The 20,344-nt window shown below is 37.6% G+C and overlaps 1 protein-coding gene across 1 annotated transcript in view; it reads left to right on the top strand.

Moving 5' to 3' along the window:
* The window catches only part of LOC122789913 (matrix-remodeling-associated protein 5-like), a 265,150-nt gene extending 246,678 nt beyond the window's left edge, over window positions 1-18,472 (top strand). Inside the window, 2 exon segments of the mRNA XM_044057368.1 lie at window positions 14,856-15,406; window positions 15,409-18,472. Coding sequence (XP_043913303.1) covers window positions 14,856-15,406; window positions 15,409-16,769 — 1,912 coding nt within the window. The 3' untranslated portion in view covers window positions 16,770-18,472.
* The last annotated feature ends 1,872 nt before the right edge of the window (window positions 18,473-20,344 follow it).

Here is a 20,344-nt window from a genome sequence, read left to right as displayed (position 1 = left end):
TGGTGTTGTTCTAGCCAGGACCAGTTTACATTTTTGCGTGTGAACTCAATGGTGCCGAAAGCTCACTTGAGTCTGGGATGAACTTTCCTAAATAGTTGACCATACCAAGAAAACAATGTAAAGAAGTGACATTTTCCGGAACTGGCATCTCAAGAATTGCTGTTTGCTTAGACAGATCTGGTTGTAAGCCAGAAATGGTAAACAACTTCTTTTAGCTTGATTTTACATTTCTGAGGATTCAGTTTAAGACTGACTTCACCTGCATGGTCTAGAACTTAAGGTTTCTGTCGGGATCTTTTTCACCGTTCATCATCTACTATGATAGCACATTGATAACCAGAAAAAATTTGTTCCATTGCACATTAAAATACTTCACTGGCAGAATTTATCCCAAATGGCATTCTCAAAAATATGTACTTTGCAAATGATGTACTGAAAGTGGTTAAAAATGAAGATTTATGATCCAGCGAAATTTGCCAAAATAAACTTTTTGCATCTAAGACTGAAAAAATTGTGGCATTTGGCATGAGAACAGCTACTTGTTCTACTGTGCACATTGGGTGATGAGGACATTTAAGCTCTTTAATATTCGAATATCATCTGTGCTTTTCTTATGAGCTGCGACCACCCATTCAGGTGGTTCTTCCACTGGAGTAATTACACCTAAATTCACCATTTTATCTAGTCTTGCTTTTATTTTGCTCTGCATTGCTACTGGAAACTTCCTTGCTGGTCTGACTGTTGGGCTTACTTTTTAGTTTAACTTCATGGACTATGTGACTGGAAGTTTGCCAAGCTCGTTTGTGAAAATATTAGCATATTCACAAAAAATATCCTATGTAAAACTATCATTGTTGTTCAGACTTATATGGTGGACCTCTATTAAATGAAATCAGTCCTATTCTCAAACAGTCTGATTCCTAACAGTGACCGCATGACTTTTGACTATGTAAAACTGCAAGTCATAGCTGTTCCCAACAGAATGGCATGTGAAAACTACTGTGCCATCAGTATGAATCTCTACACCACCACAACCAACTAGTTTCACACACTTTGCTGAATGAAGTCTCTCACCACTTGTACTTTGGCAAACATTTATGCTAATAAAACATTGCACTTAAACTCAGTCTCTACTTTAAGCTCTACAGGTTTCCCATTATTCCAAACTGTACAAAATATTTTGGTCTTTGCTGATAACCAATAGTCTACTGCATTAAATGTTTCATTGATCACAGAGATACTATCAACATAAAACATTTGTTCACAGCTCTTTATCTGATCAACTTCCTTCTTCAGATTCTCTCTTTTAATAAAAAAATTGCCACTTTGGACTTACAAAGCCTTTTGAAATGATTCCACTTTTTACATTTGTGACATTGCTGCCCAAAAGCTAAACACTTTTCTCATTTAGGTTCATGGCTACTTCCACAATTACGAAAGTTAACAATAAGATTAGGTGCTGTGGCCCCATTTGGTTTATGATTAAAATTGTGTGCTGGCACACCCTTTAGCTTAAATCTCAATTTGCACCTAACCTTATGTTGCACACTATCAGCATTCATACTGGTAGATAGTGCAAACATGCTTTTCTCATTCTTAAGCATATTTGTGTGCTTTTCTGCAAGCTCATATATTTGACAAATCTCTATGGCTTAGCTTAATGTTAACTCACTGTCTCAAAGCAAAATCTTTCTCACTGCATCATTATCAACACCACACACAAGCCTGTCTTTTATCAGCTCATCTTTTAGATCACCAAATCTGAACATTTTACCTTTATTTCTCAAGTCAGTAATATATGCTGCTATAGTTTCACCAGGTTTTTGAATTCTTGTTTAAAATATGTGCTTTTCCATTGTAATATTTGTTTGAGGGTTACACATTTCTCTAAATTTACATTTTAAGCACGCCGACCTTCCAGCATTTCAGCCTGTGTCACAATATGGTAGTTTCCCCCTCCCTTGCATACACGTCAGCTGCACACACAAATGAAAATTCCCTCTCAATGGCTTCTGAGCCAGCTAAATTGAGGGGTATAAACAGTGGCGGATCCAGGAATTTGCAAAGGGGGGGGCGCAGTCTGGTTAGTTGACTACCGGGTGAAAGTGGGAAAGTGGGACACTGGGTTTGGTGGTTGTGAAAAGATTAACTTAAGAAGCTCTAACATCACCTGTGGAAAAACATCAATTTACATTCAGTTGCACATAATGTTGCTGTGGATATGGTAATAGAAATAGGTAATTCCTGTGCAGCACACAGCACATGTACAGACAGTACAAGTATTTTCAATGCATGCCTGGAAAAGATGATTGGTTGCCCATACCAAGTCACATCACTCTCCTTCCATGTCATACCAGGCATATGCATTGTTATAAACTTGGAAAGAAACCCTCTGAAGGTGGAAATAACCACAGTGAAATGTATGTTATTGTTATGTGACACAAAATATATACCACAGACACAGATGTTTGGATAAATTAATAAAAGCTTCATTTAATGAATGTTATGAGGAAGTCGTGAGTGGCAGAGAAGTATGTGAGAGACTGCTCCAAAAGGATCTTGTACTGTAGGATAACTATGAATCACTATACTACACAAGTCCTTGCACAGCAGCTCAGAAGGTTGCCCTAGTACCTGAACAGTACAGCTCACACCTACATAGGGCAGTAACAATCCTTGCTGCTCTGTACAGCAGGACTATGCTTCTGAGCAATGAGGTCTCTATGACTCAAACACTTTTGTAGTATGCAAAGCTACTTGCGCTGTTCTGCATACTACGAGTGCTGCTTACGAACACTACCACTGTAGGTCTTAACTTTTTTTTTTTTTTTTGCTTCTGAGCCTCCTCTGTGTTTAGTTTCCTAAAGCTCAGTCATGGGTTCTTTTACCAGTTTCTTTTTTTTTAACTTGCTCTCAGAACTTCTTCATTTAAATACATACTTTAGCCAGATGATCTTGTTATCTTCAAGTTATGTGATTACCATCTCACCTTTACAGACACATTTCAAAATGATTTTTGCAAAAGTTATCATACTGACTGCAAAATAAGCAGCTAGTATGTATCAGAAACAATGCTAAAGCAGAGTTGTTTGGTACCTCTTTGCACCTCCAAGCGTGTCTGCAGTTACCTTCTACTTCTCCTCTAGACGTCAAATATTGCTTATTCATATTTGCATTAAAAATTCCAAAACCATGCTACATACAAGGTATCAGAATATTTTATCTTGAAGCACACATGATGGCAAACACAATTGTATTGATATTTGACCTCTGTAAATGAGTATTTGTTAGTTTTAGATGATGACTTCATTTTTTAGAGTCTCATGCCACAACCACTGGTGAGTTAATGGTACACACTCAAGAGAGCTGTACTGGAGGGAATGAGCTAAGCAGACAAAAATAAAAGGAAACAACTTCACAATATTCATTTAACTGGTCTTAGTGTATGGTTAGACCCCTAACCTTTTATATTTATTCATCTTGTGACTTAAGAACAAAATGAACAGACCACCCTCTGGCTACTAGACATATTCAGATCCCTTAACACTAGAGCTGCTCCTGGGAAAGGTATTTTGCAAACTCAGTTAAACTCGTGAGCTCCTACTAGTTGCCAATGCATCCTCTAAAAATCTAGACAATATTCTGAAGATTTTACTAGAAAGAAGCTGATTTATTGTTCTTTCATCTACAGAGACCACAAAACTGCACAGAGCTGAAAAGATTTCAAATCAATTATCAGACCTTCTAATGATCCCGTTACAATATTGATGCCGAGTTACTCTCCATAGTTTATTCAGACCCTAACATACACTCTGCTCCCCAATATGCTGTGCCAGAGGAACACAATTATTCCCTAGACATCTTGAAATCCTGAAAAATACTGATTGTGTCTTTTTTCCTGGCCTGGAAAAAATTGGACGCCTTACCTCTAGACAACAGAAACTGCAGTCACAGCAAATAATTCAGAACTAATTAATTTTTCACCAGAATGAGCCATGTGAGAACATCTTTCTCACCCCTACCAACTAAAAGTTGTTTATCAATTATGAAATGTTGCTATAACTTTATGATGCTCTATTTCTATATGCAATAGTATCCACTGTGAATACTTAAAGCACTGATATAGATAACCAAAAATGCATGGCAAACAGCGTTCAAAGTTTACAGGTCAAGTACACATCAGCTCATTAAAACATGTAGTCAAGACCGTAAAGTTTATTAGCAAATGAAACAATAACTCAAAAATGTTTTTTTGCAGGTCGGTATGAGTTCCCCCATACCTTCCCTAGTTTATACTTTCAAGTTGCTGCACCTCGAAAAAGGAGTGATAAGTACCAGACAAGAAAAACTCTCATTTTCTCTCTCTAGGAGGCTGTGACTTTAGAGAACATCAAAAATTCTACATTAGTCAAATGTAAACTCCTCAAACCTATATGAAATAAACTACAACTAAACAACTACAAACTCAAGCTGTACAGCTCAAGCTACAGTGACATGAGCTATTCCACATCAAACAAAAGCATGAAATTGAATGTACACTTATTACACCTATGTAATCTGTTGATGCTCCCAGAAACTGGATGAAATATTTTAATTATTTATTTATTGATATTTGATTACTGGGAAAGTCCGACTGGGTACAAGGCTATTTTCATAGGAGGCCAGAGGAAAAAATCCAAATTACTACAAAACATTTTAAGAACAATAATTTTACAATCTTCAAAAATAAAATAGCATCTACAGTTTAAACAATTATAACAAATTAAATGCAATACAAAAATTTTGTCATATACCTTGTATCGATTCTTAGCCAATCATTTACTATTTAGTGAAATTTTAGACAGCTTGTAGAGGAAAGTTAGTCTAATACAAATAGGAACTGCAATATGAAGTGAGAGAAAAACAGGCTTATGGTATATTTAGAGAGAAAGTCAGGGAAGAGAATTAGATAGCAGTAAAGAAGTACATGATGAAGGGAGAGTAAGGAGGTATAAGGAATGAAAGGTACTTGTTCACATTTAGGGATATAGTTTATCCTGATTTTGAGCAAGAACAGAGCCAGATTTTAGCTAGGAAGTCTTTTACACTGGTTTTGAAAGACAGGAGGGAGGGTATAGAACTGATGGATACAAGTAAGGAGTTCCAGGCCTTTGCAACATTGCACATGTACAGACAATGTCCAGCAGATTTGCTACGTTTGTAGACAGAAGTTTTTGGTCACTGGATCTCTCTGACCGAGTGGGAACATAACTGTGTAGAAAGTTTGTTCTTTTGGATCAGTCTTTTACCTCTGTAAACAAACATCAAATAACTAAGTAAATGCTCCTTACATTCTCACTCATTTATACTTGACTTGATTACTAGTCCTTGAAGAAAGTTACAAATAAATAACTAGATTCGCTGCCAATCACTTAAAAGACTTTTCTGTGTCACTTTAGAAACTTGTAACAACAGTTCAAACTTAAACAACATTTAAGACTCAAAATGTTGATGCAGTCCAGTATGTCCTGCTCTTAAGTCCCCAACTGAGAGGTCCATTCCACTTTTCAAAGTATGTTCTGCAAACCTGAACTGTACTCAATCTCTACTAACACAACAAAGGTTTATGTTGCTGCCATAGCAAAGTCACAAACAATTTCCTGTTTTTTATTATGTCTCATCTCCTTCAAAGTCCCCTCCAACTCTATGCTGTTACTTTTTTTTAAACTGGCCCTACAGCTGGGGAGGCACAGTGGTTAACACAGATATCTCACATATAGTTCAGCTGTCAGATGGGATGCCCTTGTGTCCACACCTGTCTGTGAGTATGGACAAGTTAACAGATAAACTGGCAGTCCTCTAAACTGCCCACAGATATGTTTGCATTTGTGTGTGTGTTCTGCGGCACATGCATCCTGCCCAAAAGTAGTTCTCTTTCTTATGCCCACTTGCTTTCCTCAAGAACCAAAAATGGATAAAATGGGTATCAGAAAATGAATGCACTCCCATGTGAACCTAAAACAGATAAAGTTATTATAAAAAAATGAATGCATCTGCAAAATGTGTATCATTTAACGGGTAACATACATGCCTCACACACAACTTACTGATCCCATTAACTAACTGCACTTTGCATGCCATCTTTTGTGAATTTCTTCATACATTCTCTCACTCTAAGCTAGCACTGTATCAACAAAAATATGTATGTCTCATTGTGTGGAAAGTTCAAGTAACTACTAGAAACACAATGTAGCAAAACTCTTCATTGTTAAGCTGAATATAATTCATGGCTGTTAAATACATTTCAGTAAAAACTGTCATTTTTCCCTATGTGAAGGGTAAGCTGCCCAGACCACCACTTGCAGGGGGGGCTTCCTTGCATCCCTAAATTAATACAGAACTCAAGAGGTGGCACAATCTCAGATAAGTTAAAAAAGTCAGACTGTCTTATTGACTGAAAGGGTTCAACTGCTCACATTTCTCTGAAAAGCGGTTTATGCACATAATCATCCAATTCCTGCACATTAGCACAACGCTCCTTATACTCATTAGCCTACCACCTGCTCTGAGGGGGCCTATGTGTCTCATTCAAGCACTGAAAAAATAAAATCTTTTGATTTCCTATTTCTTTGCAAAAACCAGTGTGGCTCTGCAAACAACCACCCAAAAGACCTAAATGTACACCACCATATAAACAAGACTTCCTGGAGGAACAAGTTCCTAACTGAATGTATTCCCAGTCTATGGACTACAGTACCACTATAGGTCATACAAAGTACTACTTTAGTTACCTTTAAGGCTAGACTTGATGATTACATGGGTCAGCATAAATTTACACCAAGGTTGTCATGTATAGCCTTGCTCAGTTTGTGACATGACCACTATCAAGTGCTTGAAAACAGTGGCATTAAATTTTGTGTGTCTACTCAAAGATCTACGTAGGAGGAATAGCCGGCCTTAGGCATAGGCCAACTAGGCGGCCGCCTAGGGCGCCGCTGTAGCAGGGGCACTTTTCCAGTATTTATCTGGTGTAGGTAGACTGGGATGGGGGCACCAGGTGGTGTCATGGGGGGCGCCGTGGAGCCATTTTGCCTAGGGCACCAGTTGACCTAAGGCCTTTCCTGATAGGTAGCCATCTCATAGTCCCCATTACTGCTTGCCTAGCACTGTTGCTGTATTCCCAAGTTGCTTAACTTTTTATGCAACAAATTTTAGACAACCATACAATGATAATATGCCTTCACGTCTTTTATCTCTTCAAGCTCTTGCATTAATCATGTACACAGACACAGATAATGTTCTGGGTTTTGGCAATCTTCTCTCTCCTTGGGTGGCCCTGAACACCAGTAGAAGTAATAATGATGTAACAATGGGGGCAACTCAAAATATGTGTAAGAGTATTGTAATTACTCTACATAGAAGTGACATTAGACAATAACTCTTCATCTTTTCTGACTGTGATGGGGGGCATCAGACCATCTTCTAAACAGCTAAGTTGATCCTAGGGTAAAAAGACTGGTTTCTATTGTGGTCTTCACTACATCACCAGTACTTAATTTTTCAAGGAAGAAGGTGACCCTTAGCTTGACGTTTTCTAAGATGTACCAAATGCCAGAAAAATAAATGCGAATGTAATGATGATTACAAGCGATTTAACCTGCAATAAATGAAATCACATGTTTCTGCAGTTAAGAAGAGAGTCATAAAGCTGGCCATAAGCAGCAATCTCCATAAGAGAAGTATGACAAAACACTGGGTTTTCTGAACAGCGCTTAAAGAACAGCCCCTAAAAAAGAAGCTATCGATTGTTCAAGTAATTTAAAGCTGATTGACACTAACACAATTAATGCCACTTCACATTTGCAGTAAGTTTTTTGACAGTGAACTCTATTAAATCATGATTCGCTTCCATGAAAAACAGACATTCTGCAGTACTTCACTTGTGCAATCAGTCAGCACACAGACTTCCATATGAAGAACAAGAACTACAAATTATTTACAGTGCTACATTCTATAATACTTCCCTATATGTAAAGTCCAAACTGCCGTGATGTGAAACGGCGGACCTCTCCCCTGTAAGGAAAGCATCAGCAGTTTCAGGAATTGTGTGGGCTGTAATCCACATGCCAGTCTCATCTGAAAGTTTTGGGTCACAGTGCTGGTAACCTACTGGTTGTTTCAAAAGAAAAAATATATATATATAGTTTTACCATTTCATAAAATTAATGTGAATGTAACAGGCATCAAGTGAAAATTAACCCAGTAGAAAAGCAAGCATTCTAGGTCTAAGCATCTTCAGATGGAAGATAAAATTTAGATTCAGTATGTCTTAAGGCATTCAACTTTCTGAATGAATAGTAATCGTATCCCTGAGTTGTGGTCTATAGCTCTCACTCTTCCATCTCCAAAATGAGAAACATTACCTCTCATAAAATGGAACAAATGGGCAGAATGTGGAACTAAAAGCTTACTAACAACTTCAGCTAGGAAGCTAATAGAAAGGTTAACTGCAATATGTTTTTTATTTATAGAATCGCTCTTTTAATGAGTATCATTCAGTTCTGTTTACCATGGATATCTAGAAAGGGAACTTTGAGGAACATTAGACCACAACGAAGACTCTGGATAATTATGCTGTTGTAGTTAACACATCAAACACGCCACTCTCTCAACGGTGCCACTTTTTTGGCGGCTTGAAAATTGATACGTCAGTAAAATAAAAGGGTTAGCAAAATTTACCTCAAGGCAGATCACACAAAGAACAGTTTCAAAGCTCTTTGTCCAACGGGTGATTTTTATTTTAAAATGAAACCAGACTATCTTCTGTCTGACAGGTTAACTACACTTTACCCAGCGATTATTTCACATCTCTCACAATACACCAAAATAACAACGGAGATGCATTTGGAGGGAGGATTGCTATAAAAAAAAAATCATGTGACTGCAACCTCCAATCACATCTCCAATGTATTAGGCGCGTTTGGTGACACGATTCTTTGGGAAGAAAGTGCATCTTATTTCAAAAAAAAAAAAAACAGGTTTAAAAAGGGGCTGGCGCACGCCCCTGCACCCATGCCTAAATCCACCACTGATAAATGCTTTTGTACTTGCATCTTTATCAGAAAATGCAGCTTGTATTTAAATATATTATTGTTCAGACACTAGCCATTTCTCATCAGTATTATCATCAAACACCAGCAGTTCAGGCCTGAAAAATCCTTCTGCCATAACAACAAAATTTGTTTAAATATAGGTATAGATCAGGTACTTGTAATTATGTTCAAAAACATAACAATCTTTCTGAAATGGCTTTGTTTCAACACTGCAAATACTGTGAATATTCTGGACACTTTGATACTTCAGATAGCTTTAGTTAATGTGAAAAAAATGTACATAGTGAAAAAGTTCAGTTGTTTTATCTTTTTCGTACATTTTAAATACTTCAGAAATTATTTTGAACACGTGATTTGAACACATCTTATGTTGCTATTTTGGACATTTTGTTTATCTCCGTAATTATTTTGAATGTTTTGAATGCTTCACCATACATTTGGTGACTGAAAAATAATTTAAACGAGTTTAAGTACCTTTGAATAACTACCTGTTTGCGAGTTCACTAGTGTATATTTCTCCACTTTTAATTTTGTGCCTTATGGCTTGTAATCTGATTTAACTTTGCATCCCACTTCTGACACCATGCCGCTTGTCTAGTGTATTCAAAAGAAATGATGAAGCAGTGTATGGTTTCAAGATATTTACTGAACAAAAACACATCAGGAACTGTAACTGGAACATGTTCTTAAGCTGATTCACTCATTACTTCAAACACACTCGCATCTGCATCTCCATTTATGAATGCATTCACTTTGGGTGACTGTACAAAATGGCACTGCTCTTGCATGCGCTCAGTACTTATATGCACATGCTATCTGGTTAGTGGCTGACCAGATTCAACATGCATACTGATCTACAAGCACCATATGGGAAAAACTCAATTTTCTAACTGTGCAAGGAGCAAACATATTCCCCTACTTGTGGGAAACAGTTAAGAAACAGTTCTAAAGTACGGTTTGAGAAAGGGCAACACAGATGAGAAGAAAGGAAAAGATTTCTAAAAGCAATGGAAAAGGTTGGGAATTTTTCATAACAAATTAGGGATCATCTCCGACCAACAGGAGCATGAATATGGTAAATCAAGTGAAAAAATCTGGTAATAATTTGATACCAATTGCAATTCAAGAACTTACCATAAGAGATTAAAACTTTAGCGACTCTTCACAGGCATAAAATTAGTGGCTTTGCATTTGAGTGAGGAGACATAAGCTGTATGGTTACTGCAACCAAAGATGAGGAACTGGTAGTGACACTGGGATGTCTTCATGTTATTTAGAAGCATTTTGGAAATACTATCAGTATCTTTATACAGCAGTAGAAAAACATGAAGGAGCAGAAAGAGAAAGAGTTGATGAGATTTTTTTTAATAGGATGACATCCCAAAATTATAGAAAATACAAGCAGACAAGTTAATGAGACCAATAACTATTGAAGACTTGAGACAAGTCATTTCCAGGCAGCCCAGGAAGAAAGCGTGGGGCTAGCTGGGCTTCCACGTAATGTATGGAAATGAGCTGTAGATGATTTGTGGCCCTACTAGATAACACCTATGGCTTTGTTAAAAATGGAGATTCCCTCATCAGAAGCACTTTTTTTTTAAACAACAGAAAAAACGAAAAGATCCAACACTGCCCACATCCTATTAGCCTATACCTGTGTTTAATAGATCTATATTAGCATATAGAATGGACTAAATAGCGAAAGCTATTTAGTCGATCCGATACTGTTGAAATGGAAAAATAGAGAAGACACGGAACATCTAATTTTTTCCCAGGGAAAACATTTGGTGGGCCATCTTCGGGACTTTGCCATTTCCTCCACTATGGTGCGATCTCGGAGTTGGTATATTTAAGTATGGGGGGGTGGGGGGCACAACCCCCCACTTATTTTTTTTTTTTTTTTTTATAGAGCAGCAAATTTTATTTTGTGGTTTAGACATTATCGGTACAATGAAATAGTGTGCGCTATTTTCATCATACGATAATGTAATATAGATGCTGTTTAACTATGACTATAATGTATTCATGGTAATATCAGCAAAAAGAATCGGGGGATGTATTACTAATTTAGTAGATCCAGATCAGTGTAGGCTTGTGCATTGGCAGTAGATGTGGGATAGCATTACAATAACTTTAATAGTGGATGATGATAATCAGATGAGGAGGAGGTGGCTTTCAACAGAGTTGAGTGGGAGTATGTGTTTGAAGTTTGAAAAGGATGTGCTTCCTAGAAGAATTTATGGACTTCAAGATCTATACTGGATTGAGAGCTAGGTTTAATTTAGCTTCATAAGTGTCTGAACCAATTGATCTTACAAAGAGAATGCATGAGGGCTGCCCCTTGTCCCCTTTATTATGCACCCACTGGTAGGATGAATGTGACAGAGCCCTCTAGACTATTATTAATGGGAGCAACAGTAGCCTAAAATCTCATTATTTGTTGACGATGTTTAAAAAAAAATAGATCCCCAGAGTGACATGAACAAACTGTTTGAAATCCTTAACTGCTATAGTAGTTTTTTTTTTTTTTTTGGGGGGGGGTTGCAATAAATTTGATAAAATATGTAATGTTGCAATCAATTATCTCGGTCAAAGGGAGTTGAGTCAGAAGTATACATTTTTGCTTTAACTAAATGAGATAAAATGCATAGTTATTTGGGTAGCATACTTTCTGGCAGGTTCGCTGGGATTATCTTCTCAAAGGTTGAAGGTGAAGTTACTGTTTAAGTTTCAGAGATACAAAACTCTACATGTACACTTGGATCAATGAGTTGTAATCTGGTGCAGGACCATTCTAGCACATATTTTATATTTGGCCAGTCTACTTGACTTGCTTGGGTGCAATCATGAATTTGGGCTAGGCTTAGACTGCTTGCCTAGTAACTGCCTATGAACTACGAACCATAGAAGGTAAGAAGATATTAGATCCTGTGAAAAAGTGGATTATTGATTTCACTTGGATGAGGGAGAAAATAAGAGTTGTTTGGAATAGGAATGCCAAAAACATGTAGGTACCAGATTTAGAATAATATGGGCGTGCTGTACTGTTTGCTAGTGACCCAGTCAAACTGCCCCAGATGGAAGATGATGATGGCAGTACAGGGATGTTAGATTTACTTTGGAGACACTTAGAAGAACACGGGTCCACAAACATATTAAGAAGAATGTTTTAGAACAGTTTATGAAGTGGTTTTAAAAGGATCTTTATAATGATTGATGGATAGAGGACTTACAGCTGACTGGGTCAACCTTAAAGGGCAAACAGGTGACAAATCACTTTTAGCTGTGAAACTTTAAATGAAAGACCCTGAGATACTGGCATCAGCTTAGGGGAGGCAGTGAGATAATGAAGGGTATACAGGAACTAAAATAACAACTTGCAGTGAAGGATTTAGAGGCCTCCATAATTCAGGGAATGGTTACTCAATTTAGAAAAAAATGGAGTTAAAAAGGAGGAGGAAAGTGGTTGACTTGGGGATGATGAGCATGACAGCAGCAGAAGGGTCTGAAAAATGGCTGAATAGTAAGACTTATTTTATTCACGTTTAAAGATGGAAAATATTAGAAATTTAGAAATGATTACCATAAACTGTTTAGTGGTTGCTATACTAATAAAAAAAAATGACTAAGAATAAATATTTGCTTGGAAATGTCTCCATTGATATTTTTATATACCTGGCCAACCACGAAGGGTGTTCCCCACTGTTACAGATGTACAATGGGGGGAGATTGGTTGTATATATGATATCTTGGCCCTGTACCACTTTGTGAATCTTTAGGAAGGGTGGTTTTTGGAGTGCTAAATCAAACTTTTGAAATTATACTGCTGTTTACTAAGTCGTTAAAAACTGGAATTTAGAAAGACCCCACCTTTACTAAAAGACTTCAAAAAAAAAAAAAAATGATTACAGAATAGGCTGATGAAAAAAATGTTAAATGGAGTTCAAGGTGGGTATATGTAAATAAGAGTTTATCCTGGTTGCAGTATTTGGATCGCAGGCAAAATGAAAGGGAAAACTGTGTAGACAGATAAAACATTAGAATGCGGTAATTAGCTCCCCACTTCATCTAAAATGAAGAAGTTAAGTGTTCTGAACTAGTTAATTGGGAGATTCTAGAATCTGAAGATTAAAGAGGTTTAGAATAAAAAGTACATGGGTAAGACTGACATTGAACTATCCAAGGTGCTGGACATATTTTATTTATGTATAACAATAATAATGAATTCTGCTCGTTCTTTGATTGCTTACTTTGTGCTACAGTTTACTGGAAAATTACTTGATGCAAAACAATCAAAAAAGAAAGTGACAGCAGGCGCCATCTTCACCAGTCAGGTCTGGTATAGCTGATGTTTATTACATGCTTTCCCTCATGAGGAAAAAATCTGCCCTGTACGCAGTCTAATGATACCGATAACATATTAAGTATGTATATGCCACACGTGGTATGGCTGCCTGTCAGTTTTGGTATGCTAGGAGCAGTCGAACTGAATGCGGTTACATGACAGCTGCACGTCACTTTCAAGTTCAATTTGATTTAGTTTCGTAATTGAATAATGCAGGTGCATACAGATTCACTGGTGCCATGTGAATCATAAAGAACAAATGATGAATATATATGGCAAATTCTTTCTCAGAACACAGCAAGCCCTGAAACTTCTGTCACCCTACAATTTTCTCCTTTTGTCTCCCTCAAAACTCAAATGTATTATAAAGTTTTAGGACTTCTTCCCTTGTGATATGCAGAAATGATGCACACTTTAGCTTTTCAGACTTCTCCAGTATTGCATTTGTCATCAGGAATCAAAATTCTAGATTCACAAGTTCCAGTTATTTGGCAAATTATCATGAAACAAGAAGTTTCCAGGTAGCACCATTTCTCAAAGAAGAAATGGGCTACTCTCAATTATTTTCAGACCATGTTATATATTGTATGTATGGCATACCAAAATAACAAGATGACCACACAAACCGAATATGACCACCTATATCATTATTTTTAGACCACATAGCATTTTTTTTTCACCTAACTTATATGTGTCAACTTCATAGTCACACTACAATGGGGAAAAAGTTAACACATTCACTACAGAGCACTGCTGGTACAACATAAGGGCACTGGGTTTTGACAAATCACAGTCAGAAGAAATTGTATAAAAAATGCCTCAAAAATATCCTCTTCAGATGCATGAATGTTGAAATCAAAGCTCATCACTACATTTAAGCCACTTAGCTAAGCAGTAAAAGGAGGGAACAGTGTACTGAGCATGCTTGTCATTTAGGATAAGGTAGAGGTAATGAAATGCAGGGCAGGGAGAAGAAAGGTGTCTGCCAACATACAACTGAACCCTTAGTAATCCAGTTAGTGGGATGACTGAGAAAATGGTAGAGTGACTGAGATTTCAGTCCCAGCAAATAACACCCTGGTAGAAAAGTGGGCTACAAAGCCACATACACTTTATAAATCCACATAAAGATGCACCTGCAATGAAAAAGAAAACAAAAATGCTGCTTTATGTTTTTATAAGTAAGAATATATCACTGTAAGCATTACTGGATAATACATGTTATAGAATAATAACCAAAGCTGCTGTTAACAAACGAAAATTAAGCAAAAAAAAGAAAGGCAGCTGAAATGTTTGCTGCACTTTTGAGTACTAGATAGCAAAATTAGCTGAATTTAGTTAACTGTTGCTTAAATGTTTCTTCCAGAATAATTCCCAAGATAACCACAGTGACTCTTGCATTCTTTTCTTCACTGTAGCCCCGATAAGCGTGCTTCTGTACTGAGCAACGGCACACTGCAGATTATGTCTGTGACTCAGCAGGACAATGGAGAGTATCTCTGCATGGCCAGAAGCACAAGAGGCGAATTTCTGAAGTACTTTCAAGTTGAAGTGGCTTTGGCACCAGACAAAACTGAATCAAAGCAAGAATACACATACAAAGTTATTTACGGCAAACATCTGAAGGTGGACTGTCTTGCCACTGGGCAACCAAATCCAAAGATTAGCTGGAAGCTACCAAATGGCATAGTAATCCAGCATTCTGAGCATTATGGTAATGCAGAAGGTATAAGAGTCCGACGTTACATTGTTTTTGGTAATGGAACACTTTTTGTCAATCAAGTGAGTCTAGAAGATGAAGGAAACTATACCTGTTATACACAGAACCAGCTTGGCAAAGATGAACAGAGAGTCAGAGTCACTGTAGTATCTCAGCAACCCAGAATTCATGCAAAGTTTCAATCTCTTGTGCTGGCTGAACTTGAAAAATCTGCAGGCTTGGACTGTGAAGCAGAGGGGGAGCCTACCCCCAAATATTATGGCTTTCTCCTACTCAAAAAATCATGAATATGTCCCCTGGAAAATATCACATACATAATAATGGAACACTGGCCTTCAGGCATGTGTCTTTATCTGACAGCGGGACTTACACATGCCTGGCTAGAAACATTGCTGGAGAGGATGCAAAAAATGTTACATTCCTCATCAAGGACCATCCTCCTACTATCAATGGAAGATTAGGCACAATATCTCTAAGCGAGACTGCAACAAGTAGCCATAGGAAGCTACTTGACTGCAGGGCTGAAGGGGTTCCAAGGCCAGAGGTCAGATGGATGACATCTAAGGGGGTGGTCCTTCCTGTGCCTTACAGCGGAAACAGGCAGAGGGTACACAGTAACGGAACCCTGGAATTTCAAGCAGCATGGAAGTCTGATTCAGGGAAGTTGGTATGCCAAGCACAGAATAAGGCTGGGGAGGCAAGGATGGAGATTGACTTAAAAGTTCTAGATGAATTGCAAAGTCCCTCATATGAGAATCCTCAGAATGAGACTGTCTTTATAAAGCCCACTGGTAGCATACAACTACACTGCTCAGCAAATGGGACTCCAGCATCTGCTGTAGCTTGGACTCTTCCCAATGGGATGATTCTGAGGCCTGGCATGTGGCTTTCCAAGATATATCATGCAAAAAATGGGACTCTGCTGCTGCCTCAGCCAACGGTCTTTGACACAGGAGGTTACCTGTGTACTGTTAGCAATACTGCAGGTTATGTACATAAATGGTTCATTCTGAAAATGGGAAGGCAGCCACAAATTCACTCTCGCAATGTTCCTTCACTGATGAAAACTGTCTATGGAGAAACACTTCTACTACATTGTGAAACTGAGGGAGACCCAAAGCCTCGAGTATCATGGACCTTACCTAGCAGAGTTGCTTTAGGTGGGCCTCAGACCATTGGCCGTGTTACAGTGCTAAGTAATGGTACGCTTCTGGTACACAAAGTAATAACTTCTGATAGTGGAACTTATAGCTGCAAAGCAGCCAATGAGCTAGGCATGGAAGTGTTATCTGTTCCTGTTATCATTCTCGCATATCCTCCCAGGATTACCAATTCCCCTCCACCTAGCTTAAAGGCCAAGGCAAATTCAATACTGCTGTTGACATGCCTGGCCATTGGGATACCCCGTGTAGAAATCTCTTGGCGTTTACCAGACTCTTCCATTTTACCACCACTGAAAAGATTATCTAGTCCATCTGGAGACAAAGAGACAGGCCCCCAGGGGACACTAGTGATTCTAAACCCTGCCCCTAGTGACTCTGGTGTTTATCGATGTTTTGCCAAGAATGTTCTGGGTACAGACTCAAGGACAACGTATGTGCAAGTTCATTAAGCTCTAGCTTGGGCGATACAACAGTACCTCTGGAGGTTTGTCCTCCATCATTGGAATGGTTCGTTTGCCTTGGAATATTATATTGTTACACAGATGGCAGGAGGGGAAGGACCAGACTGCAACAGACTGAGACACTTTGTAGGACAATGTCAGTGAACAGTTTCTGCACAAATAACAGTCAATGAAACTGTAGATTGTTTTATACATATATTTCCTGTAAAAGTTTCATGTACTTGAAAAGGTAAGGTGGCCCCACGTTAAAACATGCATAATTAACATATCATTCTGTGTTCGGCAGATAAAGATGAGGGGATTATAAATCAACAAACATGTGATAGGGTATGTCTTGCTGGATATTACTCCATGTGGGATGTTTTTCTATTTTCTTCAAAGTATTTAAAGTGGAAAACATTATGTATATACTGTGCATTTTTTGTAATTTATTGATAATTATGATACTGTATGGTTTATCAAACAGAAACATCAGACACACCATCATTTGTGTATGCTGTTTTATCACCTTGTGTACACACCTTAACATCTCTGCTGGTGTGAGGTTTAAGATCTTTCTTTCTTTATTTCATAAGCTTATTCAACAGTCAACCCAATGTTTTCTCTAAGACCAACAAGACCCCTTTAACCTGTATTAGAGCAAAATGTGAGTATATTTTTAACTTGTATTTTATTTTGATACAGCCCTCTCCATAAATAGAATTGAACACAAACTGGCCTAAAAAATAGCTTGAGAGAATACATTTTTCTGACATAATTGCTTGCTGCCTACCAGACTGGTTGTTTACAGTTTTGACAAACTGAGAATATATTTGTATTAATAATCAGCTTGTAATGCATAGACTGCAGTGCAATATAGGAGTGCCTAGCTCACTGACTCTTCTTTTCCTGACAAGTAAGCTGCAGATCATAATTAACTTATATCCTAAACACACCGCCTCTACTCTCTGCTCTAGAAATTGCCGTGCATCTCACACACACGTGCGTGCCTTGTTGAATGCTCTCATCACTCTTTCACTCCATACCCTCCTTTGTAAGGCTGTCCCACCCATTCCCCTATCCTCTCAACTTTGAATAAATTATTGTTTATACTGCATTTGTGTAATTCACTCAGTCTCAAAACTGTGTTCCTGTTTTCTTGCATACTTTGGCATCGGAAAAATGTTGTATCCTGCTCTCTTGAATTTTGTTGCATCTTCTGCAGTATTTAGAAGTTCATTTAATTCTCCTATTCACAGTTCCTCAAGGGTATTTGTGCATGTGCCTTTCTTTATTATTCTCTCACCCACTCACTGTATGTATATATGGGTCTACTTCTAATGATCGAAATCCCAAGTACTTAACTCCACTTAACACTGAGATGACTTCACCAACAGCACGTTTGAATGAACTCTTTGATCACAGATAAGGAACTCCAGGTAAGTAACCACTTGGCCACCATGGTGAACTTTGCACCTTTCCCCACTGCAGTGTGATCTCACAGTTGGTATATTTAATTAGGGGGGTGTGGGGTGCAGCCTCCCACATGGGTGGGTTTAATTTGGTTTGGTTTTATTTTACTTTGAGGTGCAGACAAGTGGTTACTTACCTGGAGTTTTCAGTTAGTGATTCGAGTGTTCATTTAAATGCAGTTTCGGCTATGTTGTCTCAGTGTTAAGAAAGTCAGGTAAGTGGGATTTTGTTCAACAGAAGTAGACCTATATATATATATATATATATATATATATATATATATATATATATACATATATACATACATACACACACACACACACACACACACACACACACACACACACACACACACACACACACACGGTATGAGTTTGGGTATACTAATTTCATTCAGCTTTGCTGAACTTTTTCCTTTTAGTCCATATTATTTTCTAATGTCATTTTCCATTAACTCTTTTGCAAATCCTTACATGAACTGCAAAAAGAAATTTATCTTCTTTCTATAGCAATTCACAATGCTACTTAAAAAAATTATAAAGCAATGAATGGAATAGAGAACACAAGATTTTCTGATAAGAATCCTCCTTTTTTGCTTCTTTTTGAGTTCTGTTCTCCAGATAAATTTATCTTGGGTGCAACCTTGAAAAATTTTACAGTTTAATCTGATTATTCTACTTGTTTGTGTCTTTCGGCTTTTCCCGGTTAGGGGTCGCCACAGCGGAACTCCAGTCCGCTAATGATTAGCAGTTGATTTTTACGTACCGGCTTGCCAGGCCTGATGCACAACCTTCAATGAAGGTATGCCCATTCACGCACGTCTCCACGCAGAAGACGCTCTAGCTGAGAATCGAACTGGACAGCGTCTTACTAATCTCTTAAATTAGTAAGCAAATTATTATTTATATGTAATGATATGCATGATGTCACAAAAGAACAGCATTTTCACATAAGATGCCTAAATATTGTCTTCATCTGACAAAATATATACTTTGATCACCATATGAAAGCTGCCAACATTTTCCTTTTATACAGAAGTATGGTGACATTGTAAATTCTTTGTAAGAAGTACAGTGCATATGTTGCAAGCCCATTTTATATATCTAGATAAAATATATGAGTCTCTGTAAAACATTTGAACACCTGACAGAATTAAACATGCTTGAATTACAAAGATTTTTAAAAAATAAAATCTATTTTTTTCAGGGGACAAGCCCCCCTGCACCCCCACACCCCCTATTAATTATAAATATCAACTTCTAGATGGCATTACAATGGGGAAAGTGTGTATTCCTAATTCCCATGGAAACACTAACTCAAGCACTAAAGCAGTGTCAAAGTTTGAAAAGTTAATTTTCGAACATTGCAGCAGCTCATTCATAGGTTCATAGGTTCATAGGTTCATAGGTTCATAGGTTCATAGGTTTATACTAGGCTATCTGCCCTAAGGCATTTATAAGCCTAGCCCAAATTATTGTGGCTTACGCCACCCCTTATATGAAAGTGCTCGAACCCATTTGGGAAACTATAAGGTAAAGTGCAACAGTTATGAACATATTTTGGAGAATAAAACTGCCTCACAAGTTTGGCCTTTTCCGTTAATGCTTTCTGTTAGAATTTTGGTGTAGCTATGTATAATCATATCTCATGAAGAAAGTTTGAGGAAAATACCTAATCCTAACAGAAAGGTATTGTTGCATATGAACTGTGAACATATTTATGGGATGTTTAAAAAGCACGTTGGAAAGCATTTAAGCAATAAGGCATGTCTCACACAAGTTGCAGTAAAAAATACATTGTAAATAAAGTGTGAAATTATGAACCTCTGTTTAAAATAAATAAAATGGATTCATAATTTGTTTACTTTTCAAGATGTTTGCATTATACCTTGAGTACAACCTTGTTATGACTACATATTATGTAAAATTATTTAAATGGTGATAATATACTCATACACACCAACTACAATTATTATCCATAATAATAGGCACACATCATTATTACTGTGGTAAAAGCATGCCGTGATACTCAGAAAATGCTACTATAGCTCAGTAGCTCTAGCAAGAATGGGGTATAAGGTATGTATGCATAGTATCCTTATGTAGCACGCC

Source organism: Protopterus annectens, chromosome 15.part0 (genome assembly GCF_019279795.1).
Source record: "Protopterus annectens isolate FY-2018-M chromosome 15.part0, PAN1.0, whole genome shotgun sequence".
Taxonomy (NCBI): Eukaryota; Metazoa; Chordata; order Ceratodontiformes; family Protopteridae; genus Protopterus; species Protopterus annectens.
The sequence above is the reverse complement of the archived record's forward strand: the minus strand, read 5'-3'. Positions and strand labels throughout refer to the sequence as shown.